A 27,914-nucleotide genomic window follows, 5' to 3' on the forward strand; every position below is an offset into this window, starting at 1 on the left:
TAAAAGGTGTCAGCTAAATGAATAAATGTAATGTAAATGTTAAACCAATGAAGCAGCTAGCTAATTGTGAGTTTTTGAGTAGGTCCATTACAGTAACATGCCATTCTGGTTGTTACCTGCACCCTTCATTATCGTAGCCATAGATAGTGTACAAAAATATGCAGTTTTCCTACAGAGACGGATTACATTCAAACGGTACTATTTCTGTGAAAGGCAGCCAAAATAAAAACAGAGTGCTGATATGAGATCCGATAGTCAGTTAGTGAAATTTGTACAAATCAAGCTAAATCCCGTATACTTCAACAAATCATCCAGACAACTGGTAGTGTAGTGGCTAGTGCTGCTGCCTTTGAATTCCAAAGTTGCAGGTTTGATTCATCCTTCCAGCTGTAATACCCTTGAGCAAAATACTTACTATAAATTGCTCCAGTAAAAATGCCAAAGGTAAATGATAACTGTAATTTGCTTTGGAGAAAAGCATAGGGTAAATGAATAAATATGAACCATTAATTATCAAAAGTCCAGACTGCTGGTTTACCAACTTAATAGCAGTGTCTTTCTGTAGCCATTAATAGGCAGTAGCGCCTGAGAATTTCATCTTAAAATCAATTCCAAATGTAACTTTCAAATTTACATCGCAAGACAGTGTCACCTTCTTTAAACATTTGAGTTGAGCTTTCAATAAGACGAGGACAGTCAGAGAATAAACTCATCTGAAAACAGAACTTTATCTCCCAACTCCATCGATGCTCATTATCTTAGGAACCCCATGATGCCTGTCCGATAACAGCGACAGAGAACAAGCAAAAAATGGCAATTTTGTTCTGAAACAGATGCAAACTCTAATAAAAACCAAAGCGTGCCATCTGTAATAAACTTTACAAAGCTCAAAGCTCACAAGGGATTTCAAATGTAATCTTTAAAGCTTCTTTATTTTCCATTCCTTTCAGAAAAAAAGGGAAGAAAGAGCATTTTGAAATCAAAAGTCTTACCCATCAACACCTGCAAGACATTTAATTTAGCTATAATATTAATAAATATTTTCTTCAGTGCAAGTTAATTTAAAATCCAGTGCTCTTCAACAGATTTCAGTGTTTGTCGATTGTGAAATTACCATGTTTATCTGTTAGTTCTTTAAATGTAAATATGTACTCGTGACTAATGAGATGTCACAGTATAAATAGATAATATGCAGACAAGTTCACCCTCTTCCAGCTACCTGTCATCTTTACAGTATATTGTACATTATTTATATAAAAGAGACTTGGGACTGGATGTCAGTGAGGGCCCCATAGTGTTTTTTTTTGTTTTTTTTTTTTTTACATCCAAGGAGCCGTGAGGGGGGTGTCCTTCTGCACCTGCTGGGTAGACAGAACATCATCATTCCCAAAAACAGCAAGAACATACCAAAATAGATGCAACATACCACAAACACATCTTCGAACCAAGAAAAAAAAAAAAATACCCCAGTGCTTGTAAATTGGTTACAAAAAACACATTTTTGAAAAAAAAAAATCTTACACTGGAATGGAGAGAAGCTTACCTTGTTTAGTTCAGGGAAAAGCTCTTGTATGGTAATATCAAGCAGAACGTATGTCAGCTGAGTCAAAAAGGCACGGCCGTTAATGTACTACATCTATGCACAACTACATCTACACATTTTAAACACATATTTCTTGCTTTAATGGGGATGGTATTAGTGACTAGCTATACTATTCATCAACTAATTACCAAAATGCAACTGAACTGTTTTGTTGTTTTGTTCTGTAGAGCATAAAGACCTTATTGGGTGACATCACTCACCTGCTTATTGAGAACTGGCTGCTGCAGGCCCTCAAAGAGGAGCCGGATGCCTTCGTACTTGGCCTCCTCCCCAATACATTTACCCAAGAAGTCTGTTTGGAAAGACAAAGCGACGTGCTCAAACAACAGCATTTCATATAAGCTCTACGACAAGCGCGTCTAGGACAAACTCAATTAACCTCAATGTCAATGTCGAAAAAGTCTGCATTGGCATTCAGTTCTGTTTGACTCGAAGAAAGAAAGAAAAACATTAAGACAGAAAGTCGGTCATTCAGAGCTTGCCGCATCCGTTCGATTCAACAAAAGGAAATCAAAAAAAAAAAAAAAACATCCGCATCCTTGCAGCTATTTGATTCAAAGGAGGAAAAAATGAGACATTCAGCTGTTTCTCTAGCTGCTGGATTTAAAGAAAGAAAGAAGAAATGAGGTAATCTGACCTGGTATGTAGTTTATCATTTCTTCAAATGTTTTCTTGGCTCTTTTCTGCCTGTCTTCAAAAGAGTGCGGTTCACTGCTTTCACAGAAGACTGAATCTGCAGACATTGAAAACAACAGCTGCTGCTAAACATCCCATCCAGCATCTGAAGGTGCATAGCAACGGTTAACAAAGACTTGCAGCCTGCTGAGACCACTCACCTCTGAGCAAAGTAATGAGAGAGACCACACGGTGCTCCTGGAACACCTGGTTTAGCTTGAACTGTAGGTAGTAGTCAGTGTAGGCCTCCAGCGTGTTCTTGAACAATATCCGCCCACCCATCAGCAGATGATGTAGCCAATCAGGAATGTGGAACACCACTCTGCCTGCCAATGACATTCAGCAGCATCCTTTTTCTTATCATCACAACAGGTCAAACAACAGGGGCAGCAGGGGGCGTAGTGGTTAGAGCACTGCACTGCAAACTAAAGGTCATGAGTTCAAATCCCACTCCTGATGTAGCAGGATGAGGGCACTTACCCTGAACTGACACAAGAATACTTTGCAGTACAATGTGTAAATAATTATATAATGTTAACATTATCTAATAATCACTATAAAACATTATTCAGTACCTTAAACAAAGAAGGAAGATAGATAGATAGATATCATTAAATAAAGAGCACTGGGCACATCTGCTCAGTAACTTACCGACATACATCAGGTAGTCGTACACCCCTTCCACCGTGACCATCTCCATGAAGTAGTTTTGGTTGTGCTTCTTCTCTGTGACCTCGGAGCGGTTGGCATTGTTTTTGTACAAGTCATTGAAAAGCTGCAGAGAAGGAAGGTAATACATGGGTATTTTGTGCTTAATACAAAAAAGGAAAAAGTAGGATGTTGAATTAAAATGCAGGTACCTTTAACGCCATGTCAGAACCATTATAAAGTGATTTTTTCAAGTCAACACTGGGGATTATGTGGCAGTGTACGTTGGTGAAGTCCTTTAATATGCATGTCGAAAAAAACCTGATCCACCCACCTTCTTGTTATTCTCAGACGTGGGGCTTAGGATAGTCAGCTCTGGTCGGCTGGGTTTCGGTTTCGGGGACTCACAGGAATTGAAGAAGGACTGAATGAAAGACTCAAGGTGCTGGCCTTTCTGTGAAGGGAAGAAGCCAAGCATTATTCTTTTAATAAGACCTCACATTATAAATTTTTGAAAAATTAATGTATTCTTAATTTAAATTTCACTCGCTTATGGTTTAATAAAATCTCTGTTTATACTGGATCAAACAAGACCTGCATTTATATTCCTAGCCAATACATGTCAAGAAAATCTGCCCAGCTAAAGCAAGAGGGAGGAACTGCCCTAATTCAACTCACTTCCGCTGTGTTTACAGTTCATGCCTGTTGTTCATGGGTGTTGGTGATCAATAGCAAGACTGATGATGTACATGAGGCAAATTACGGCAGAGCTTGTAGCACAGTAGTTAGATCTACTGTTTTTGGACCTGAATGCCACAGGTTCGATTCCCACTTCCAAGGTACTTAACCTAAACTGCTCCAGTCAAAAGGAAATATTAGACAGCTGTATAATAGGTAAATAACTGTAAGTTGCTTAACATCGTAAGTCGCTCTGGAGAAAACTTTCAGCTAGATGAGTAAATGTAACTATGGGATGAATCAGTCTACTGGGACTGAACAGGACTTTGTGGAGACAACATATTTATATACTTAGTTTAATTAATTGCTATTTATTATAAACACATTTAAGATTTTTATAGACCTAAAAGGTGAATTAACCAGTGTAAATCTGTATCATTAAGCTTTTACTGACTATGACATACTAATTAAAATGACTCCGCACTTACAAACAAAAAGAATTATGAACAGATTTCCAGTGCCAGCTTTCCTTGTAGAATGAAGTATACATATCGATATTTTTATTGCACTCATAGCAATAAATCACATGGGCATTTTTGTTCTGCACACACCTTTTGCATTTGATTTCTATTTATATTATTCACACAAAAGACTTGTATCTCACAGCAAGCACATGAATTTTAATTCATTTATCTTCGCTTATTAATATCAATCCAATTTCCTCCAAGCCTCTCATTAGCATCTAAAACTAATCTTATAATGCAAAATTTTCTGAAACAAATTTTGCTTTAATGCTGAGATTACTTTTTCTGCGGGCGTTAATGTAAACAAATCCTCTACCTCCTTTATCAGTTTCCCAGGGACTGATTTGATAATTTTTCCTGTAAAAAAAAAAAAAAAAAAAAAGGCAGTAAGCAAAGAGTCTCAGTGCTGATTCTGATTAGCCTGTAAGGTATGCACCGATGGTCCAAACCCAGGTTGACGTCTGGCAGCATCTTGTCCAGGAACTGAGACTCCATGCTGTGGGGGGACAGGAAGTCAGCCAGCAGCTGGCTGTTGCTGAGTTCTGGGTGCTGAAGCAGCTTCTGTTGAGGACACAGCAGCTCAGTTAGACCTCTATCCTCTACTGGGGTCCTTGAAACTGGTCCCAGGGGGCACTAAAGTGTCCTCGTTGTACCTGAGAATTCACATACTCATCATGAAAATAACTCAAGTCCTACTCAACACTGAGGCTGTCCCTTGCTAGAGGAGATCCAGAAAACCTCATCTATCTGTCGAAACTGAATAATTACTCCAGATAAAATGAAAGAATTCCCCTAAACTGATATTCAGTGAAGTTGCCTCCATACATCCATTATTAATAACCACTTGTCCAATACAGGGTCTGGTCTGGAGCCTGTCCTGGAACCAATGCATAAGGCACACACTCATTCACAAACCCTACAGGCAATTTTGAGGCACTGATTCCCCTGAACCATACATCTCGGGACTGTGGGAAGAAACTGAGGTCATTTTTGGCATGAGCCGCTGTACTGTTTTACACACACACACACACACACACACACACACACACACACACACTGACCGAAACCGCTCGTCCCGAACGGGGTTGCAGCGAGCGAGAGCCTGACCCAGCAATGCAGGTTGCAAGGCTGGAGGGGACACATCCAGGATGGGACACCAGTCCGCCACAAGGCACCCCAAGCAGGACTCAAACCCCAGACCCACCAGAGAATAGGTACAGGCCAAACCCATTGCGCCACCGCACCTCCTGTACTGTTACAATTAAGCTTTTTTATTCAAATCAATACCTGTAGATATTCCTGGAATTCCTCCCGTTTGGATGTGAGGAACTCATAATTTTTTGGTCCAATTATTCTTTTGGAGGGCAATTGGGCATCTGGAAAGGAGCCTGTAAAAGTTGAAGCGAAAGATAAGTATGAGATTTTGATAACTGGAAATAGGAAGGGAGGAGTGCCCATAGTAGTGAAATTCATTTTTTCTCACAAAATAATAAAAATAAACAAATAAAACTTACCATGAAACTCAGTGAGCTTTGATTCTAAGACGTAGAACTCCAGGTATCGTCTATAGACGGACCAGTGTTCCATCTGGTGACCAACTAAAGGAAAAAGAAAAAAACACCATCTCTTAACCAGATCCAGTGTTTAAAGCTCATGCTACAAATTAAACAACTTATACATAATAAAAATAAACGAAATCCTGTAATGCCAACGTGTACCAGAACATATCAATAAATGCTTTTGCTGTAAAAAGGCCATTTCAATTAGTCATACTCCCAATCCTTAGGAGAATTTTTTGGAATTCCATGTAGTTCTGCGAGTCAGTAATTTACCGACAGGCCAATGCCACTCCCATCAAATCCCAGCCAACGAGAAGGCAGCCCCCCACTCGTACCCGCCTTCCTGTCATTGCGCTCCACATCGATGCAGAAGACGGGAATTCTCTCCCTCTTCACTTCATCGTCATAGAAGTCAACGTAGGGGATGCTGATGTCCCAGGCAGAGAGGTTGCGTGGGGTGCTGGGTGTGCTGGCCACCTCGACGGGACCGTCATCCTCCAAGACCATCACGGCCTCCTCCACCTGTGAGCCCATGCACCGCGCGCGTCAGATTGGAGGAGTAAAGCTGGAGGCGCTCATACAATTTAGCAAAGCTTGGATTAGCCCACTAAAAAACAGAGATGTAAGCAAGGCAAACACCCAGACAATGAAACGCAATACTTCAAAACTTAGTCGACTGAAGCAAATACTTCGAAATGGAAAAAACTGTTAACATAGTTGCACAAAGCCAAAGGAACTTGGCCACGTACTACAAAAACACATGGGCTAAGTCACCACACAAGCAACAGGAGGGTCTCACCATGTCATCCTCGCCTTCGATCAGGCCGTAGGAGGGAAGCATGGCACCCTCCATGGTGCTGCTCTTAAATACGCCCTTGATTTTGCTGCCGATGCGGCTGATCCCAAAGCTCTCGCCGCGTTTCGAGCTGCTCCTGTCACACACGCGACACGGGCGCTGTCAGAGGGTGTAGATTGCCAAGTGCGTCGCAAATACATGCAATGCATGGGAAGGGAGGCCCGAACACCAGTGTGGCTCACCCAGTCAGGTGGTTTTGTGGAGCTTTTTCAAGGGCAGGCCAATTTCACTATCACAAACACAAATCATCAGGAAGTTATTTCCTAAAGATCACAAAGCACTGGATTTTAACCACACTGACTCATCATCCTACAATCGGCACTGGACCCAGAAACGTGTTCGTAACTCAACTCGTTCTTAACTCCAAAGTTACTTGGTCGTTAAGTCGAAACGAGACATTCCGTCATTAATTTACAGGTTAACATCTGTAAGTGTCGAATATATGTAGCTATAATAAGTAAGAAAAACTCAATTAGACATTTTAATTGAACATTTGTTCTAACTTTCAGCTACATCAAAATTACAACTAATAACTGAATATAAATATACGTTGTCTAAACAAACTCAGTGCTGATAAACTCATTCCATAATTGTGCAACACTGATTATCTTATTGATCCCAAACACTGAATAGCACCAGACCTAATAACACCAGAACACCAGAGTTTTTGCGAGTCCGATACTCCAGCACAGGTGATCTTTACCGGTATTTGCCAACTGGGTTCCTAAAAACAGGTTCGCTGCTAGAGAGAAATTTTACCGATCACTAAAGAAAAATGTTCATAGAGAATTCATAACTTGACTGTTTGTAATATGAGGAGCCAGTGTACTGGAAAATAATAAAAAATAAATAACATTTAAAGAGAATACTAAAGCTGAGCTATGGTTCAGTGAAGTGCGCACATATAGTTAAAATGCCGAAAACAGAATTAAAGCGCTTTTCTTAAACTGATTAATGCACTTATGCATTTCTGACACTGTCCAACACAGAAGTACGACGGCAAAAACTATCGAGCACCAGTTTGAAACTGGAGAGGTCTGTAGTCTAAAAAAGTATCACAGAAAGACAAAAGGACGCGTACAGTAAATATTAATGTCAGCATTAGTGCGTTATTTATAAGTACATTATAGCTATGGATTATAAGCATTGCACAGTGACGTGCATAGAAAAATATAGCATTGGCTGGACTCCGTGACAAAATTAGCCGTGAGGTTAGTGCAAACGTGGACCATGCACATGGACAGGTCAAGGAGATGGGTCCATGCAGAGCAGGGTGGAGCACATGGCTGGTAATGGACCCTGACTTACTTCAGTGTGCCAGGGAGCGAAGTTAGGATGCCGGATGGGAGGGTTAGAATGGATTGAACATGGGGGGAGGCGGGTGTGACGGTCGGGGACGGGGGGCCCTGAGCGCAGCCGTGCCCAGGGACGCTAGCGGGCGGGCGGAGCGGTGCGGCGTGGGCCGGCCCAGGCCAACCGGATGAGACGGGGCACACAGACAATGTCCAGGATGCCAGCAGTCGGTCATGAGAGAGAGACAGACACGGGTTAGCGGGGAGGGGCCAGCGTTCGCCCAAAGGAGGCCACGCAGGACACCACTATCGCCTTCGTCCACCTCCTCCCCGGGGCTCCAGAATCCGTGTTGCTTCCACCACTGCCTTTGTAACAAAAAACAACTTCTTCTGACAGCAGAGCAGTGGCCCTGAACCTGGAGACCTCCAGCTTAATGTAAGAAATGTTTTGTATATGGGGGACAAATTCGGTGATCCCTTAGAGACTATAAAAAAAAATACACTCACCCCTTATATTACAGAGCCGTGTACAATCAATGAAGGCTACAATAGCTTATGATAACACAAGTATATGGGGCATCCTTGGGTTACAATGGGGTTCCATCCTTGACGACCCTGTCTCAGATTAACTCCGCCATAAGAAATCTTTTCAGCACCACTAGAACGCACACTTTTCCGCTTGCTATTCATTTCAAACACAGTGCTGCTTCAAAGTACGTGAAAGTAAATAACCAGAATGGTTATTTAATGAGAAGCAGTCTTTCTCATGTGATATAATAGGTGTGTAATGACCAATTCCATTTGTTGTTTTAGAGGAAATCATGTATAGTTGAAACACAAAAATAGTGCAGGTGCAAAAGTAGGTGAACGCCAAGCTGCATTGGTTAAACCAATTAGGTAAGTGGAATCAGGTGTGTAAATCATAATTTATTCATTTTATAGGTTTATTTTAAGAGTGAAAATTAAAAGGGGACTGCTGGTAGCATAATGGTTAGAGCTGCTTCCTTGGGATCCAAAGGTTGTAGGTTCAATCTCCGCCTCCAATTATAATACCCTTGAGCAAGGTACTTACCCTAAATTGTTCCAGTAAAAATTACCCAGCTTTATAAATGGGTGAATTGTAACCTTAACACTATAAGTCACTTTGAAGAAAAGCATCAGCTAAATGAGTAAATGTAGTGCAATTAGTAAGTTTACCTTAATATTTCATATAAGAATAATGGCCACTCCTAGAGCGAATATGGAATCGCAAACAAAATGCAATCACTGCTAGACAGCCAAACACTGACCGAGACCCTAACAATAACTGATGTGGGTGCCTTAAGGCACGAGACTAGCCGATGTCATCATACAGCAAATGGAGCAGAAGTCATTAAATGTTTATTAGCAAATGTTGGAAATTAAAAATAACTGCATTTACATTTGCAGTTTATATAATAATATAACAAGATTAATGGGACGGCAGTTTTAAGTCCCGTATGTTGTAACTCCAAGCCTACATGCACACCCATTTTTTTCATATTAGGGCTTTATTATTCAGAAAAACTGCATTTTATCCCTTTACAAGGTCATTTCAATTCCAACAGGTATTTTATTCTGTACAATGGCTGGTACCACACATTTTGGGAAACAACTTCTGTCTAAAACACAAAAATTTTGTGTCCCTCAGGATGTCAATCTAACTATTATCTGGCTAAAGAAGTGTATTAACCTCTACGTATACATAAATAAAACCATAAATAAAAGCTTAATCTTTCAATCAAATACAGGCACAGTTAATTAACTTAGCGGCTAGAGCTGTTGCCTTTGTACCCAAAGGTGGCAGGTTGGATTCCCACCTTGAGCTGTAGTACCCCTGAACAACGCGCACGCACACGCACACGCGCACACACACACACACACACACACACACACATAGTCTGAAATCGCTTGTCCCAAGCAGGGTTATGGCAAACAACATACTTCCCCTTAACTGCTACAGTGAATTTGTCAAGCTCTATATAATAAATGAGGAAAGTAGCTTAACACTGTAAGGTGCTTCGGAGAAAACGATCAGATAAATCTAAATATACAATTTGAAACATACAGTATATAGTATAGATGTTCAGTGTCTGCCTGTTTTGCAGAGTAAAAGACATAAGCAACAATTTCGTGAACTAACTTTCTCTCTATCATAAAAATCCACGAGTGAAATTATTGTCTCCTGAAAAAGTTGGAAGGAAAAAATTGAGAAGGTAGAGTAAGGTAAACTGAAAATATACAACATTTTATAACATGTTAACCACGTTCTTTCACCGGGGAAGGTGTACTTCACTGAAATTATGGTGTATGCTGAGCTGAAAAAAGGTTTAAAAAAAAAAAAAAAGTGCCATTAGGGGATAATTCTACAGCTATTTTCAGAAGTTGGTTTTTGACATTTTTTTAGAAATATAATCCAAATTGGTGAAACAAACATGAAGAAATTGTTCAAATAAAAGACATCGCAACACAGCAATCCCAGTTTCCGTCATGGATCTGTTTAAAAGGTTTGTTCGAGGTGCCGTGCTGTGACAGAGCGTCTTCATTTCGACACTTCCACGTGTGGTAAATAACATGCTAAAATGTGGGTTCTGGGTTTGTTACGAAGGCAGCTTTGGTCGCATCAGGTCGCGTTAGTTTGGTTTCATGTTCCGCGTGCAACGCTCAGATGGGCAGTTAGGTGACATGGGTTCACTCCATGCACGGGACGTACTTACCGGATGTCATCCAAACTCAGGCTATTTCTGCAATAACAGGCACAAGGTATTACTGCAGTTTGACTCAAACTCCACCTCCCCACCCAGAAGAAGACACGTACACAACGCAAAGATCGTGCCAAGATCACGCAAAGTATCTGATCTCCTCCGGATGAGCGAGGAGACTGAGTGTAAGTCAAAACCCACCTGCTCAGTCTGGAGTTCCTCACTGGGGATTCAGCGCCTCTCAGCAACTGCCTGAAATACTGAGCAAGAGAATTGGAAAAGCACACCATTTCTGCATTACACGTGTGTGGTGTGTGTACGGGCGTGTGTGGGGCGCACTTGGGCGATTACCTCGTCACTGTGACAGAACATGGGCGTGAAGACGTTTTCCAGGAGGGACAGAACTTGTTCGTATGCCTCAAACAGACACCGCATGGTTTGCAGCTTCACCACGTCTGCGTAGGGACCCTCGGCAACTGGGGGATGCCACAGAGAACACGTGTGCACTTGGGCAACCTGCAGGTCATTGATTCAAGCCCCCAAAAGGGCTGTTACCCTCAGTTTTTCAAATGCCGACCCCAAACTCTTACAGTGGAATATACAGCTGTGAAAACAAGTAAAAGTGTCATGAATTGAGGCTAAAATGCAACAAAACTCAGGCTTATACAGGGCATGGAGCATCATTTTACTTGAGATGTGCTAGATTTGAGCAACTGCAACATAAATCTTTACATCATAAACTACAAAACATGATTAAAAATTACTCTAAAAAGTTATTTTCTTCATGAACTGATAGCATAGTGGTTAAAACTGCTGCCTTCAGACCCAAAAAGTTGCAGGCCCACCTCCAGCTCTAGTACCTCTGAACAAGGTATGTACTGTAAAACTGCTTCAGTAACATTACCCAGCTGTATAAATAATTGAAAGTAGACTAACATTGTAAATCGGTTTGGAGAAAAGCATCAGATAAAGGAGTAAACGTAAATATTTTTTAAAGGTTGTCTACTTTCATCCTGGGGTAAAAACGCTGGAGCTTTTCATAAGGAAATGCATTAGAAGCTACTAACTTTGTCGAATTTCATCCACAATGAAGGGGTCAAAACGAATCTTGTCGACACTCTCATCCAGGCAGTAGGTCTCGTAGATCTTCTTGACCTCTTCGTGAAGCAAAAGCAGCTCTGAGTCAGGAAGCTCTGGACACAAAATCCTGTCGTTGAACTCTTCTGGGGGTAGAGAAAGCAGGGGCCTGAACTTGGCGGATTTTACCGGGGAGCGCTGAGATGGCCCTGACAGCCTGAACTGTGGACATGGGCAGACGAAAGGGGATGCAGGAACTCACCCACCGTGAGGCAGAACTGGAGCACATGCACAGCGCCCTCCTGCTTCAGGAAGTTCATAAAGCGAAAGAGGAGGTCCTGCTGCTCGCGGATCTCCTTCAGCTCTAACTTCAGCACCTGAGGGGTGGGGAAGCAGCTGGGGTCAGTGTGAGGAGGAGGAGGAGGAAAAAAGTCGCAAAGGCTGCATCGTGCCCCATCCTCAGCCCCCTTACAGATGACTTCTTGTTTCGGGGGTCCGAGTACTTCTGCAGAAAGGGGACCATGGTTGAGGAGGGCTCTGTGGCTCGCTCGGGCTTCAATAAAGACATGAAACACACTTAAGGCTGGACATCTGACAGCAGGTCGTTATTGTGCTTCTAGCAGTCACCTTGCACTCAAAAATAAAACTGAACCCCCACTCTAGCTGTAATACCCTTGAGCAAGGTAGCTACCCTAAATTGCTCCAGTAAAAAATTACCCAGCTGTTTAAAAGGGTAAAAAAATTCTACGTAGCGTAACAGTCACTTTGAAGAAAATCATCAGCTAAAGTAATAAATGTAAGGCAAATGTGCATCATGTGAAAAAAGTCTCTAAACAGTGACCATGACAAGTAAGTGTGGACACAAGTGTCTCAGCAATTGAAATACAAATAATACATCAGTTTAAGTGGTTCAATTGACCCTGAGGAACGTGGTTGCAGTGCAAAGAAATGGCAGTAAAAAGGGACACAGTAGATATACTTACTGGAGAGTTATCGATGAATATAAGTAGCAAACGATTCACTGTATCCTGCAGCGGTAAAAAAGACAGACATGGAGAAGTATACAGGTATTCAGTTGCTGCAGCGCTTACACGCTCATACTTCTCACCAGACTCGATGGAAAAATGCACCATGTTCCAAGATGTGTAAAGTACAAACTCACAGGGTCAGCCAAGAAGTCCATGGAGGGAAGAAAAACGGAGCCAGCAAGGACCTCCCGTATTAGAAGCGTGAGGGATCTGGGAGTTGGAAAACACATTTAGTGAGTATGTGACCATGATTTACAAACTTCAATCCATTCCATCTATCTATTATCATTTACCAATTCTCTAATTCAGGGTCCCAGTGGTTCACAGAATATCTTGGAAGCACAGGGAGTGAGGCAGGGAACACCCTGGATGGGACACCAGTCTACCTCAGAGTAATCACACATACACACACGCGCTAAGGACAATTCCCACTCACTAATTCACCTGGAACACATGTCTTTGGAATGTGGGAGGAAACCAGAGCACCCAGAGGAAAGCGATGAGAACATGAAGAGAATATGCAAATGCAGAGTCAGTCAGATTCCAACAGATGTGTGAACCCACAGCCCAGGTGTTGTGAGGCACCAGCACCGCCCTCTTTATTCTCTTGGACAGAAAAAGCTGACGATGAAACTACAAAGTGATCCAGTGTATATTTAAAGTGCACCAAGCCCAGGCTACAGAACTGGTATAATGACTGTCCTCCAGGGAGCACTGCATGCATACCGGCAGTCAGTGGCTTTTGGTGGGAGGATGAAGGGGAACAACATCTCTGTTAGCTTCCGGAGGTAGAGCAACTCCTCCCTCCGGCTCCGCAGGGCCACGTGGAGATCGGGTCCATATTCCTCCAGAGCCACCTGCTGCAAACCCTCTGCACTCTTCACTAGGAGAGCACAGGGAAACAAGCGTAAACTGTACCCTGCGCCAAAGTGAGAAAAGCAGACATGACAAGGAACCGAAACTGCTTTAATTAACCATCTCTGGCTCTGCACAAATCCATTAGGAAAACAACTTTAGGTCATTTATCTGATGCTTTTCTCCAAAGTGACTTACACTGTTAAGTTACTTACAATTATTTACCCATTTATATTGTTGGGTAATTTTACTGGAGCAATTTAGGATAAGTACCTTCCTTGATTAAGGTGACTACAGGTAGAGGTGGGATTTGAACATGCAACCTATTGGGTCCAAAGGCAGCAGCTCTAACCACTACTCTACCAGCTGCCTATTCAGATTTTTATTTATCTTTGTAATCAGTTTGTGTCAGGATACACCATTTTATATACCCTCCCTCTATTATGGGTTCCCACATTACAATATTTTCAATGTCTAAGCAACAACATAATACCTTTCTGTCGTGCTTTAGTAATTATTTCAATATGTTTCATAGCAGCTTTCAGCAGTTTCAGCGTAATGAGAGATGGAATATCCACCTGTAGTGAAAAATGAGAAACAGCCATCAGTCAAGTAACGTTTAAATTAACATAGTAAATGCCTGCACTGTTTACCTTCTGAGCGCGGCGAACCAAAACCGCTGCCAGAAAGCGTAGCGTCACCCTTAACTCATCCACAAATGCCTCATCGTCTGTGACATCCCTAGTGAGGAGAAAACTAAATTATATTAAAACAATATAAAATGCTATGGAGGACATTTTTCAGAAAAAGAAACTACTGACCTGTACCAAGGATAGATAAAGTTTTCTAGGACTAATTCCAGAATCTGCAGTAAAAACAGATTATTACTGTATTAATGTTTTATTAGTAGTAGTAGTAGTAGTATTACTGTTATTATGATAAATGACAGATCTTTCACCTCTGAAAGGGAAGCATCCACTTTAGAGTGTACTTTCAAATCCAACCATGGTTGATAGTTTTCCAGCAGCAGGGTTGGTCTTACGAGGAAAAAAAGAAACATAAGTAATAAATAATTATCTAAATATCTGACCTGCATCATAATTCCAATGAATTTTGGAAGCTTTTTTCTTTTTTTTTTAACCTTTTTCAAATGTCTCAGTGCTATATGACCCCAGATAACTGATAACTACAGTAACCTTTTGCCCTTGTGTTGTACTTATATGCATCTGTATGTTTTCTTGGTACACTCATTCTGTTTCTTTGTTCCTGTGACCCAGTTCTGTTGCAAAGTCATACTTTTTTAAGGTCTGTATCACATCATGATTATTAAAGTAATTGTTCAGCATTCTGTATTTCCATCCTGCAAAAGCAAAACTCTTTTTCTCCACTATGCAGTGATTTACGCTCTGCTCTGGGCCTTTCATTGTTATTCTTGCAATGAAAACATCGCCCTACCTGTGGCGCTTACACTTTATTTTCCCACACACTGCACAGCTGTGACCCAAGGGGAACAGCTCCTGCTGTTCATGCTGAAAGGGCAGAGCAAACGCATCAAGGTCCTGACCATCAAAAATACCCTCTAAAATCTATGAGGGACTTCTACAGACACATTGCAAAAGTTCATCCTGCATTTACTGGCATTACCTTGGCTTTTGGCTTTATTGTAAATAAGATGTTGGGCAAGAGAGATTCAGGGCCAAGTGAACAATAGAAAACAACGACCCCAGCCAGAAAAGACCAGAAAACCATCAAGACGTGAAGATATCTGAGAAACAATTAAGAGGGGAAGAAAAATTTTTTATTCTTTTACAGATGTACCCAGAAAAACCACTGTGTAAGATCTGGTGACAAATACAAAACATATAAATGGAGGTTTGCATGCATGCACCTCCAGCTAGACGCACACCAGGTACCTATTCAGAAGAAGGGTGGAGAGAAGCAAGGAAAGCATGAGGAAGCAGAAGACCGGATACTGGCGGCCCACTTCTCTGAACAGGTCCACCTTGAGTCTCTGCCTCAAGGTTTGCAGGCAGCCTCTGCACCCTGGCATCATGTATCCTCCTGGCTGTTGTGTTGGGATCAGGGATTGCACATGATTGACAGGAGAAAAGATGAGACAGTAAGTGCAGTTACATCAAGCTCTGCACCACCTGGCTGGCAGTCCATGTAAAGATCATGCATGCACTTAGTCTGAGGTGGCATTAAATCACAGAAGCCAACTGGTACAACAATCACAGCACTCAGTTACGTTACTGTACACACATTAACCAATCTTTAGATAATATTCTGCTTCTACACATCAGTTTTTAAATATTCACAACATACATGGCGCGTAAACTCGCATTATCCCTGCGTAATAAAACATCTGCACTAGCATACACACGAAAAACGTGATTATTAACAGCCAGATGTCAATATTTACACAGCTGCGTTTTACTGCCTTCAAGTAAGTGACGTTTTCTGTTCGGGTGTCGTGATTTCGTTCTGGTGACGCAACTTCCTGCGTTTTAGTCGCGCAATTTAGAGATGGGTGGGGGTGCGCGCAACATTACTTCCTGCTTCCGGCGAACATCGGAACTTTTCATTTCAAAATAAAAGCTCGAAATGTAAATATTGCATGATCTATAATCGCTTTGGCGAATGGCTCAAGGAAGGTGAGATTTAACATACAAAAGATGTAAATTTGTTTCATACAATTTGGGATTGGTTTTTGTAGAAGTAAACATTGAGCCTAACAACCGCTCCTTTCCTATTCAAACTTACATTTTTACGAGCTGGCAGCATGTTTTTTTTTTTTTTTTTTTTTAAATTGTTCCAACCCCTAAATAGATCATACAGCTATTTTTTTTCTATTGCTTTTTAAGTATTGTATACAGATTTTTTTTTTAACTTTAAAATTTAGTTATTACATACCTCTTAAAAGGTTCAACAGAGATTCTCTTATCAAGCCTTCTGAAAGTGCCAAGTTGGTGATGACCACTCCACGTCCCTGTGATCACTCCATTGTTTGACTCCTATACATAACATCCGAGTTGTTTGGAGTTCCCTTCCCTACATCCAAGACACCATTTAAGTGTATTTTGATAAGTCCATCATGTAGGATTGAGAAGAGCTCTGAGTTTAACAGCAGTGATGGGATCATTTGAGATGAAAAGTGTCTTGCTTACCGCCTTTCACCTGCACAGAATAACTGGTGTAAACCACCTGTTTACATCCAGGTTTCGCAAGTGTGAACTTTTTGGTTGGCGTAAAAAACCACATGGAAAAGAGTTCAGCTGCCACCAGTGACAAGAGTTAAAACTGAGTTCACTCGCTAGAAATTAAATTATTCCCCCATGAGAGAATTTGTGAGCAATTTTGATGAGGAAATGAACCCAGAGGTCCTCCCAGCTCTCCTGCAGCAGTTCCCACAGATGTAGGATACGTGTGTGTTGCTTTAACTCTTCTGTTCGGTTCCTCCCATACAGGTGTTACTTAGGTGAACTTTCACTTTTCATTGGTACTGTGTACTACTAGTCAGCACATTACTAGTACTCTTACTTCTCTGGTACTACCTTTTAAATGTAGGGGTCAAAAGGTGGTACTCAGCGCACAGGGCCATGAGTGGTTTAGTATAAATCTGAAGAAGGTGAATAATTCAAGTTAGAAATGAAATATAAAATGATAGAATGTAAAGAATGTGAAAAACCACAAAGTGCAGTAAGTACCACAGTATCATACTTTGACAAAGATTGTCTGATTTGTAAAATGCTATTTTAAAGCACCAGCTTAATCCACATATTGACCACAATTGACTTCACTAAGGGCTGTCAGGAGTAAATGAAACACACTCAGAAGAATAAATATATTTAGAGATACAACAAACTAAGGCAATGATAACAATAAAGGCCTTTATTAAAAAAATAAATTACTCACCTCATCTAACAGTATAAAACAATTTATTTGCAGGAAGGCAAAAAAGTTGTTGGCAACCAATTATATCTGAAACTGGTAACATCTTTTTCAAAGGCTTGTTGTAATGATACATATTGAGAGGAAGAAAACGGTGTACAAAACAAAATTTTTTTTCGCAATATATGGGATATAAACAATAGCACTAGATGACTGGATGACCACCGGCCTTGTCTGGGCAATGCTACTACAATTGCGTTGTTTGCAAGGTATGAATTATGACACTAACCATGATCGAGGAACGTAACAGCTGAAAACACAGCTTTGTTGGATATCAGAACGTCAACTTATTGGCCGCTGTGCATGACTAGGACCGTCGGTCAACATTGACGGTACCGAATGGAGCAGAGTGCACGCAACCCTCACGGAGATTAGTTAATACTACAAAAAACTATGCATCTTCCATTGGAAAAAAAGGGACACTGCAATGCTATTAAACGCAGTCGCTGCCTGTCACACGATCGAGACTTTACAAAAGTAGTCTGTTCCAAATATTAAGGCAGCTAATTCAGAAAATTAGGATGAAAGCAAGGCTTGTTCAGTCTCTTATAAGATTTTTCGAGTAACAGCAGTGCTGATACAACAGCAAAAATAGACTAACTCATTATTTGTGTCTTTTGCCCCTGCCAGTATACATTTGCTGGAGAGAAGGGGGTAAACAAGCCCTGCTTTCATCAGTAGTTACCTATTTACAGTACACCCAGGGTACTTTAATCCTCCGCAATGAGGTAGGTAGCTGACACCTTCGAAGACAAGTCCTGAAAAGAACCACTTTTCCTGGAATGCCTATTTGCACCAGATGGTTACACTGAAACCTGCTACAGTGTTCTCTCACACGAACAAACATCTCAAAATGAAGCATTTGAGATTAACATGTATATTCCAACAAAACTGCAGTTAGCACAACAGCATCAAGCTCTTCTGAGCCACTTCAAACCTAGAGGAAAATTAAAAAGTGCAAAATACATTTTATTTCCTATGGTGGGGTGGGGATGGGGGTAGTAAAACAACTGCAAAATGCAAGGCTTCCATCTGTATTAAAAAATAGTCCAAGCAAACAGCATCTTGAGTGTGCTCCACTGATCTTTAGTGTGGTGCTCTGGCAGGCTCTGTAAGGCTGGAAGATCACTGGACCGTTGCGTCGACCTTACCGGGGCATCCACGGGCAGCTTCCGGTGTAACCCTCGCAAAGCAAGCCAGTCTTCAGAGAAACAGGTCAGGACCAGCCTCGGCCCCTTTGCCCTGCTAGCCAGGTGACAAAAGGAGGAGATTAGTAGAAGGTCCAGGACCAACGAGCACGTGACACAAGCACAACCACAACGGCACTGAAACAAAAAGCAATGTGAATGATTCCTAAAGACCGAGTAGCGTTCTGTAAACACACTTCAAACACAACATGCCGGTGCTGTACACTTAAACCTTGACGAAGGTAAGCAAAACCGTGTGTTCCCAACAGCTACCCTTTCAAGGGCTTTTGCCAATTAAAGTGCCATTTTTTGCACTAGATGTAAAAACACTATAAATTCATGCAGCCATTTTTCACCTAGAAATCACAACAAGTAAACTTCAAAGTTACTAGATATACATGCAGAACCAAAAGTACATCTAGACCAACAGCTCATTATTAAATTGTGCTTTCTAAAGGGCAACTAATTAAAGTTGGCTCTAGATGCCATTTATAATATTTTTCACATATAAACCTTGAATTTAACTTTTCCATTACACAAGTGCTGTGAATCAAACAAAAGTAAAAATGAACAATTACAATGAAAATGTCAATACACACTTAGCCGGGACAATTAAAGGAAATATGATCTTTATTCAAATTATGTGGATTTTAGGGTTCCCTATCATTTTTGTTGATGGCATGCAAAGTGACATTGCAGCATGTGACTATTATTGTATGCAAACCTTCAGTCCACTTCTTCGACAAGGAGCCTTAAATTTGAATGCAATTTGAGGAGGAAAATTTGCCGAAACAGGAATTTGAAACACAATTTGAAGTTTAACACTTATGTGTGTAATTTTATTAAAGCAGACAGACAGCAAAGAATACAAGCCAAAATGTAAAGCCAAAACTAGGACTAAATGTCCTTATTAAAAAACAAACAAAACAAGACAAGCTCTTTTCTAGCAATGTTATTTTACTAACATACAAATAGGTATTTTATTTGAACTTGGTACAATATAAACCGATGAAACATGTTTTTTTTGTTGTCGTTAACCTACTTAGGACATGAAGAGCATTTTTATAAACATGTACATAAGACTAACTTCAAAAGACTTGGGTTTAAGCACAGGAATGCAAGTCTAGAAATTTCCAAACCCGGTATCTAAGAATTGATTAGAACAAAATGAAAATTTAAAAAAATAAAATCCGTTTACCAGAAAGAGGTGGGAGTGTTACTACTGTTCAAGTCCAAGCGGATTAATAAAAATATATACAAGAGTACTCTTGCCAGATGTCACCAATTCTTAAAAAAAATAAATAAAAACAAAAAAATGAAACAAAAAGTGGCAACCGTTCAGTTTAAGGGCCAATGGTCTGAAATCGTGTCCAAGTTTCTATACAACACTTCCATCATCAAACCCCTATTTCTCCTAGTTCCACTGTTGCCCAAAAGAATCCTGATAAAACTCTTGGTTGTCAGATTTGTAACCATAGTTACCAGAATGGTCGCCACCTTGGAGCGGTTGCTGGGCAATGGGCTGAGTGCCCCAGTTCTGATTATTGGTCTGGCGACGCTTGGAATCTGGCTGGTTGTACCCGTCAGCTTTGCGCTTGCCTCCTACATTTCCACCGCGGCCGCCCCTCACACCACGTACCCCGCGGCCTCTCTGCTGGGCGTTCCCTCTGGCCCCGCGTGCGCCTCTGCTCGTCCCGGGACCGCCCCGCTGAGAGAAACTGGCTCTGCCTCTTGGCGCCACTGGCCCGCGGCCCCGGGGCGGGGCTGCGCCTCTCACTCCCCGAGTGCTTCTGCCCCGGCTGGGAACCTGATAGTCATCATAACCGTAGTAGGGGTCCTCATAACCACCACGGTAGTTGTGATAGTCGTATCCATAGTAATCGTAGTAATCCTCGTAGCCGTAGTAGTCAGGAGGGTAGGAATAGCCACCTCTGCCTCCCCTGCCTCGGCCTCTTGTGGGAGGTGGCATATGAGGCGGGCCGTAGTAGTAGTAATCATCATACCTGCAATAAACACAACAGTCACACTTAAACAGTAGAGAACAAGCATGCACACCACTGACAAGCAGAAATGGATTAAGTGATAATACACTGAAACCAAAAACTGTCAAACAGCAAAAATTATAAAAAAAAAAAAAAAAAAAAAAAAAAAAAACTTGTGCTCTGGCATGTAGATGATTAAGGGAGATAAAGGCGGTTCACTCAGGGTGAGCTGTTTTGGGGCTGGCAATTCAAACTCAGTTTCCCCATACAGTATTGTTCAGACACAAAAATCCAATCCTGTTCAACGGTAAACTAACTAAAAACATTTGTATTACTATTTTAAACTGAATAATGGGAATCTGTCCTAACAGTGACACATTCAGATGTGGATGATAAACACAACAAGCACTGATTAAAAACAAAGAGCCAACAAAATTACACCATTTAGCTGACACTTTTCTACCAAGCGACTTAGTGTTAAGCTACTTACAATTTTTTTTTTTTACCCAATTATACAGCTGGGTAACTTTTACTGGAACAACTTTAGGGTAAGTACCTTCCTCAAGGGTATTATAGCTGAATGTGAGACTCAAACCTGCGGCCTTCTGGGTCCAAAGGCAGCAGCTCTCACCACTACGCTACCAGCTGCCCCCTGGTAATTAGGCATTCGTTAGCCTTCTTCAGATCACAGAGACTTGACATAAGCAATTCTTTTAGAAAGGAACAAAACTAGAATGATACCCATTTCACACTATGAAACTGCAAACCCCGTGCCCCACACCTGCCAACTTGTAATGTTAATGTGGTCTACATATAGCTTTTACACTAAACTGCTGGAGAAAACATGAAAAAAATATAAGAAGCTGAGAAACAAAAAAGTGGAAAAACAAACATACAAAATGTATGTAAGTTTTCCAAATGTAGCATAATACTACTTGAAATATTACAAGATATGCTGTGTACACTTTGGCTCTGCCCCTTACATTTGCGTCTTAGCAGCCTGCCTCTGAGCTTTGCGTTCCTTTCTCTTCTGGTCGGGAGGCTTTGCGAAAACAATTTCAATGTGTTCTCCCTCCACATCTTTGCCATTCATTTCAGCCATGGCCTACAGAAACAGGAAGATTGTAATGAAAAGTCTTCAACTTTCCTTTAACAAAAAAATGCTCCTTGCTTTGAAAACCCAGCAAGTACCTTCACAGCTCCATCCCTGTCATCGAAGTGGACAAAGGCATAATCTTTCAGTTTCTTCACCCGGTCCACCTTCCCAAACTGACTGAAGGTCTTTTCGAGTATTTCCTCCGTTACAGTGCTGGCCAGGTTTCGAACAAACAGAACTTTTACCTGTGGGGGGGGGGGGGGGGGGGAAGACATTTTGTTAACCATCTGGTTTCATTAAACAAGAAAAAAGTCCTTATTTGCTATTAACACTATAAGTAACTGAACATCTGAAGACAAACAAAAAACCTTCAGTTTCAGTTATATTCAAGAAATTCTGATAATTTCAGGGTGTGCTGGTTAATCCAAGTACTACGTCTAACTTACTAAGAGGACAGTATGAAGTCGAAACTAGTCACAAAACAAGTTCAGTTCAAAAGAAAAGATTTCTCTTCTCAGGGTTTGCCACAGAGCGTGTTACAGTCATGTGAAATACAACTGCATTCCCTGAATTACAAGCCATTACCTTAGCCATGATCTCAGGGTCAGGATCCTCAATGGGGTCTGCCCATTCCACAGTCACAAGGTTGCCCCACACTTTGACCTTGCCACTCATTAACCTCCGTCGGGCCTGGGCAGCAGATTTGTGGTCTTCATACTCCAGGAAGCAAAACCCTCTGTTCTTTTTTTTGTCATCAGGCTGATGGTACAGTATGACATCACTGAGACCCTCTATGTCAAGAGGAAAAAAAATACATGTAAATAATCAAGAATGCTGAGGTGCCAACAACAAACCAAAATGCCCAATGACTCACCTGTAACTTTAGAAAACTCCTCTATAATCTGTTCTTTTGTTTTGTTCTTGGGTATAGAGCCAACAAATAACCTGTTATTGGCGACAGAGATGCACACACCAATGTGTCTGCCAGGTCGAATTTCTCTGTTGTTAAACTATAAAAGTAAAAAAAAAAAAAAAAAAAAAATTAATCTTTATATTAACAATTCCAAACTGCAAACTGCAAAAAATCCAGCTTTGCCAGCCCAACCTGTATTTACGTCACACCCACACCGAGCATAGACTGCAAGCAATTTAAAAAGTTCATTTCCTATTATTCTAATACACTTAGCAACTAAGAATGGAACTAAAATTTTGCAGTAATAACCAAGAACATACCAATTTCACCGCTTCCTGGGCAGCCTCCTTAGTGCAGAATGTGACAAAGGCATAGCCCCTGTTTAGGCCAGTAAGGGGGTCCATCATAAGCCTCAAGTCCCAAATTGGCCCCGCCTTCTCAAACAGAGGAACAAGCTCATCCTCAAACAAATCTCTTGGAATTTTGCCCACAAATATCTGGAGGAAAAGAAATATTTATATTGGTATTTTGTTACAGTTAATGGTAATTTAATGAAATAACAGCATTCTATTTTTAACTATGCAGAGTAGAAAAAAAAAAGCTCTGATCTAAGTCATCAAGTCCAATCACTGTCATATTAAACAATTTCATCTTATTTTTAATGCAGTGAGTGCTCCAGCACAACACAGTAGCTCCTTGCAAAAGATTTCACAGTTAAATAAAGCTACATTTTGAGAATCTGAAGGCTTTTAGAGATGCAAATGCAAAGAGCAGTGACATCTCAGTGATTATACCTCTGTACCCATTGTGGGCTGCAGTCCTGAGTACACAGACTCTGGAGGGGGACCACCATACTTGCGCTGTCCTGTTGTAACATCCAGCGTGTAGCCAGTCCGCTCCAGCAGAGCCTGTAGTTGATTTGCACAGACATTTAGAGAACATAGACACAAGTTCAGCTTTTCAGGCAAAAACACATGGGAGGTCTCTGGGTTAAATAGGAGGAATGACAATGAATGGATTTGACACCTGCTTTGTAGTTTACATTCAAACTGTGTTGTCTTGGAAAAAACCAACTGATTTAGTCCTGCGCACTGCATTATAATTCTGTTCAGGCCAGTTCTCCTGGATTATGACTGACAGTTTTACTCAACAGGGACTGAGTTAATGCTGCTGCTTGACAAGTCACCTCTAACTCTCCTAAAAAAAAAAGGGGGGGGGGGGGGGGGGGGGGGGGGGGGGGAGTCAGGAAAGAACAATAACATACTTTTATTTTGGCTTCATCCGGTCCCTTGCTAGCTTCTGACACTTTTCCTCCCTGTTTCTCCCTCTGTCTGTAGGTCTTCATTACTCCACACAGAAAGGCACTTTTGTTCTGCAAGGTAAAGGGCATTTGTTCAGAGTGGTCACTATATTGATTTTTCCTGCTGAAGCCCCCCCCCATCAATCTTCAGGCTACATATACATGCTTACCTGAACATGTGACAGGTCACTGTCCTTGAACTGCTGCAGTACTTGCAAGGCTCCATCTTCATTAAATTCTTTCAGTGCCTCAATTGCCCTTTCATCTAGGTCACTGTGTGCTACCAAGCCTGAGAGTGAAATATGGCAAAACTTACTACTTACAGCAAAATTAAAAACAACACAAGGCAGCAGGAAGGGCACAGTAACAACACAGCACAAACAAAAGCAATGATACCATTGGGCAGTGGACAGATTTTCTGTAAACAGAGATAATACACAACATAGCCATTTCAAGAAAGATGTTGCCATAATCTGCCAGCAACTCTGTATAGCATCTAAACCTCTCTGACAGTTGCAAACATTAAGTTTCATGCCTTTATGAAAAAGGAAACTGGCTAGGGTTGTTGAGAAAGGGTGCAGTCTGAATAAAATCTGTTTATAAAATGAATAACTAAACAGGTGATCTTTTCTAAATTGGCAGAACAGACCCCAATTCGATAAACTCCCAGATGTGCTTGCTTTGTTCACAATTTTTTACATGGGCTACCAACCAAGTCTTTGCTATGCTCATACAAATGTCCATATACTTACATTCTACCTTACAACACATGCCAGACTTATTGGAACCTCCCTTATTTTGAATTCCTTACAGCGAACAATACACACACACCAACAATTCACACACAATAAATACACGCACACAGAGAGTTTAATTTTTAACACTGCAGTACCCCTTTTGGCAGGGGACCACAAAAAGTTGCTTACGCATCCCAATTCCCACTTTCAAAATGCAAAAATACATTTCCAAAAAACTTCAGTGAATGCAAGCAAAATATTTCTCGTTGGATTTGAGTGCCTTACCTGATATGTAAATTTCATCTAGTTTTTCAGCAACTTTCTGTGGTAAACCAGCATCTAACAAAGACTGGAAGTGTTCAGAATGGGTAACTGCAGCAGTGATGTCCATAGGCTCTTCCGTACCGTTCCCATTAACATGTTCAGTGGCCATGTCTCCAGAAATCTGTGCAAACACAATGAGCCAAATTAATCCAAAAATCTGGAAGGGGGACAGGTCAAAGATTGGTAGATGTCAGGTTCATTTTTGAAATTGTGCTGATGGAAAACACAATCAATATACTGTTAGTATGACAGTTGTGGCTGATAGTGATGGGAGAGAATGGGATGTCTTTTGAAAGTGCTTCCGGCCAAATGTCATCAGGTCATGGAAACAAAAGTGTACATTTCAGGTGATGGCATCCAAAGTGGGTTTCTGGTTCAACTCACGGTTTCCAGCTTATATCAACCAGGAAAATGACAAGACGTGCAGCTTTAAAACCCAAAAGACAGCCCTGCACAATCCATCCCAGAGCTCATCCATACTGACAGTGACAGTACTGGGAAGTACCCCGTGCTCACATCCATCTTTTAAGCATCCAGCAGTTTGCAAACACACTGCCACTGTGAATAAACACAACTCCTGAATAACTTTTAAGTTATAGACCTGTCCTTCATGGATTGAAATGGAGCTCTCTCTGGTCCTGCAACTCAGTCAGACCTGCTCTGCTAGGCCCAGGATGAGGGGGTGGAATAAACTGCAGTTCTAGTCAATACCACCAGCAATCATTAACTTAAAAACAACACGTCTTGCTACACACAGGCCCCATAAGAAAATTCATTTTTGAGCGCCAAAGTTACGTACGGTCTGCTAAACCAGCTTAGCTGGCAGCTAGCTTAGGCTTTAGCTTCTAAAGTAAACGATCAACACGTCGGTTGCACCTCATCTGTCAACTCCAGCAGTATAATTAGTTGTTAGTTACTTTGCTCTTTCTTCTCACAAAGTAATTCATTCAATTCAGCTACTTACTAGCTTAGCTCGCGAGCCAAAAAAAAAGCCCACTATAGTATTAGACTGAGTGAGTGTTGTATGCTAAGCCTAAGGAGAGAGTCAGTTCAGTTCACAGACGCATGCACGCACGGGGTATGCTGCATACTTCAGCTTGCTGACACGGTTATTATATTTTCATAAGCCACCTAGCAGTGCTAGCGAAGGAGTCCCAATTCAGAAGATGATCTTAAAGATCTTCGGTCTCCTCATGCCATCATGGGACTCCCCGTCCGCGGCCCAGCGTTACCCGGCTGGCCGGCCGCCGCGCGCACACTTCCAAAACACAGCACCACCCCGGCCCGTCCCTTTCTGTATATATCCTACCTGCCGAATGCCAACTAAATCAGCGGTATGTTACTTTTTTGTTCTTTTTTTACGGCAGTGTGTTTTTTCCTTCCAAAAAAAAAAAAAAACCCGAAAGCGGACGTGCTAACTGCCTCCCGGCTCCAGTCCGCCTCCCGCTTCGTTGTCACACCACACAGGAGAACGTAAAATGGCGGCCGTGGCTGAGCTCGTGCCGCGAGTTCCGTTCGTTCTCGCGCGCGCGAGCGCCCCCCGATCGGGGTTTCTTGGACGTCCGCGCACGGACCATTGAAGGGGCGGAGTCTGGCAGGGAGGCGGGGCTTGAACGCGGGCTTCTCCTCTGTAGATGTGGACGTTTTGCGGTTTGAATTGAGGATTTAAATTTCTGTATTTATAAAAATAGATGTATGGGTTTAATACTTATAATTATTTAAAAACGTCCTTTATATCGTTTTGTTTTTAGGATTAGCAGATGGACGAGTTACATTTTTAAACAGATTTCTTTATATTTAGGAATTTCTTAGATCTGTTTATTTGTATTTTTCACGGCAAATACAATACATACGTCAACTTCATATATATTTTTCCTAAACTAATATTAAATATCTTGTGAGGTTTCTCATCACTAAATACCCTTCATCATCTGGTGTCGCTCTTTTCCATTCTTTGTCAGTGGAAAGTTCATACACGTCAGTTACAGGAAAATCAATGAACAGAGAAATTATTTGAATGTAGGAAACACAAACATGTTTAAAATACTTTTTCAGTTCCCAGAAAAATCTAAGAAATATGTGTCCTTTTGCTTTATCCGAAAATGAAATTAAGTCCTTAAATTGTTTAAATTTTAAGACTTAAACTTGATTTATTCTGATAATACAGCAGAAAGCAACATCTGAAAGTATAACTATTGCTGGATTATGCGTAATATCATATGCACACCACGAGAAATAAAATTTACATCCAAAATAGTCATGGCCCAGGTTTTGTGTAGTTTTTTTAAGAATTATATTGATGCTCTATTGAGCAGACCTGTCTTTCATGTCACATGACTTTTTCTGATGTATAAATTCTGCTGAGGCAGAAAGGCTCCTATATTCAATTCATTCATCCATTATCAACAACAACTTGTCCAATGTATTTCAATACATGTATATATTTATATTTATTCATTTAGCTGACACTTTTCTCCTAAGCAAGTTACACTGTTGAGGTTACAATTATTTACCTATTTATACAGCTGGGTAATTTTACTGAAGTAATTAAGAGTAAGGACTTTGTTCAAGGGTACTACAGCCGGAGGTGAGGCTCAAACCTGCCACCTTTGGGTCCGAAGGCAGTAGCTCTAACAACTACACTACCAGCTGTCCCCATATTACATTCATTTGTTAGCATTTTGCAAGGATACTAAAATACTGCCATCCTTTCTCAAACTTTTTCTGCTTTTAAGCCAATAAACTTAAAATCACGATAAAGGTGTCTCATTTGCGCACATTACACTTTGTCACATCTTGGGGACAAGATAACCACTACAAAGAAGAAAAAAATGTCTCAGTATTTACTGAGAAGGTATAGTGTTGCTGTCTTTAGAGGCCACTGTTTCACATTCCATAGACAGAGTATA

General features: G+C 41.1%; 2 protein-coding genes across 9 annotated transcripts; both read right to left on the reverse strand.

The window, feature by feature from the left end:
* Positions 1-949: 949 nt before the first annotated feature.
* On the reverse strand, positions 950-16,205 carry LOC108923385 (sorting nexin-14-like). 6 transcript variants are annotated; one of them, XM_029258554.1, is made up of 31 exons: positions 15,769-15,983; positions 15,429-15,580; positions 15,160-15,280; positions 14,971-15,044; positions 14,474-14,552; positions 14,337-14,380; positions 14,169-14,256; positions 14,009-14,093; positions 13,387-13,543; positions 12,795-12,870; positions 12,616-12,660; positions 12,105-12,185; positions 11,895-12,009; positions 11,623-11,778; positions 10,907-11,031; positions 10,757-10,815; positions 10,571-10,597; positions 7,852-7,974; positions 6,487-6,619; positions 6,023-6,209; positions 5,643-5,726; positions 5,416-5,516; positions 4,578-4,689; positions 4,445-4,485; positions 3,261-3,380; positions 2,930-3,053; positions 2,440-2,604; positions 2,241-2,336; positions 1,804-1,895; positions 1,544-1,600; positions 950-1,361 (listed from the first exon to the last, which is right to left on the reverse strand). In XM_029258554.1, the coding sequence occupies exons 2-31, from the start codon at positions 15,566-15,568 to the stop codon at positions 1,320-1,322; spliced, it is 2,949 nt and encodes a 982-aa protein (XP_029114387.1). In that variant the 5' UTR covers positions 15,569-15,580; positions 15,769-15,983; the 3' UTR covers positions 950-1,319. The 6 variants fall into 6 exon arrangements, with proteins under 6 accessions (XP_029114387.1, XP_018589605.1, XP_018589614.1 ...); XM_018734089.2 differs by lacking the exon at positions 7,852-7,974 and having other exon boundaries at positions 11,623-11,775; positions 13,387-13,579; positions 15,938-16,205; XM_018734098.2 differs by lacking the exon at positions 7,852-7,974 and having other exon boundaries at positions 950-1,358; positions 13,387-13,579; positions 15,938-16,205.
* Positions 16,206-17,441: 1,236 nt separating this feature from the next.
* Positions 17,442-26,513, reverse strand: LOC108922748 (heterogeneous nuclear ribonucleoprotein Q). 3 transcript variants are annotated; one of them, XM_018733091.2, is made up of 12 exons: positions 26,315-26,513; positions 24,967-25,126; positions 24,115-24,233; positions 23,909-24,016; positions 23,439-23,552; positions 22,965-23,141; positions 22,606-22,741; positions 22,317-22,522; positions 21,827-21,976; positions 21,619-21,740; positions 20,293-20,656; positions 17,442-18,708 (listed from the first exon to the last, which is right to left on the reverse strand). In XM_018733091.2, exons 2-12 carry the CDS (start codon positions 25,112-25,114, stop codon positions 18,670-18,672), a joined length of 1,683 nt encoding a protein of 560 aa, XP_018588607.1. In that variant the 5' UTR covers positions 25,115-25,126; positions 26,315-26,513; the 3' UTR covers positions 17,442-18,669. The 3 variants fall into 3 exon arrangements, with proteins under 3 accessions (XP_018588607.1, XP_018588600.1, XP_018588593.1); XM_018733084.2 differs by having other exon boundaries at positions 17,442-18,711; XM_018733077.2 differs by lacking the exon at positions 17,442-18,708 and having other exon boundaries at positions 19,965-20,656.
* Positions 26,514-27,914: the final 1,401 nt, after the last annotated feature.

The sequence above is a fragment of the Scleropages formosus genome, chromosome 15 (assembly GCF_900964775.1).
Source record: "Scleropages formosus chromosome 15, fSclFor1.1, whole genome shotgun sequence".
In the NCBI taxonomy this organism is placed as follows: Eukaryota; Metazoa; Chordata; class Actinopteri; order Osteoglossiformes; family Osteoglossidae; genus Scleropages; species Scleropages formosus.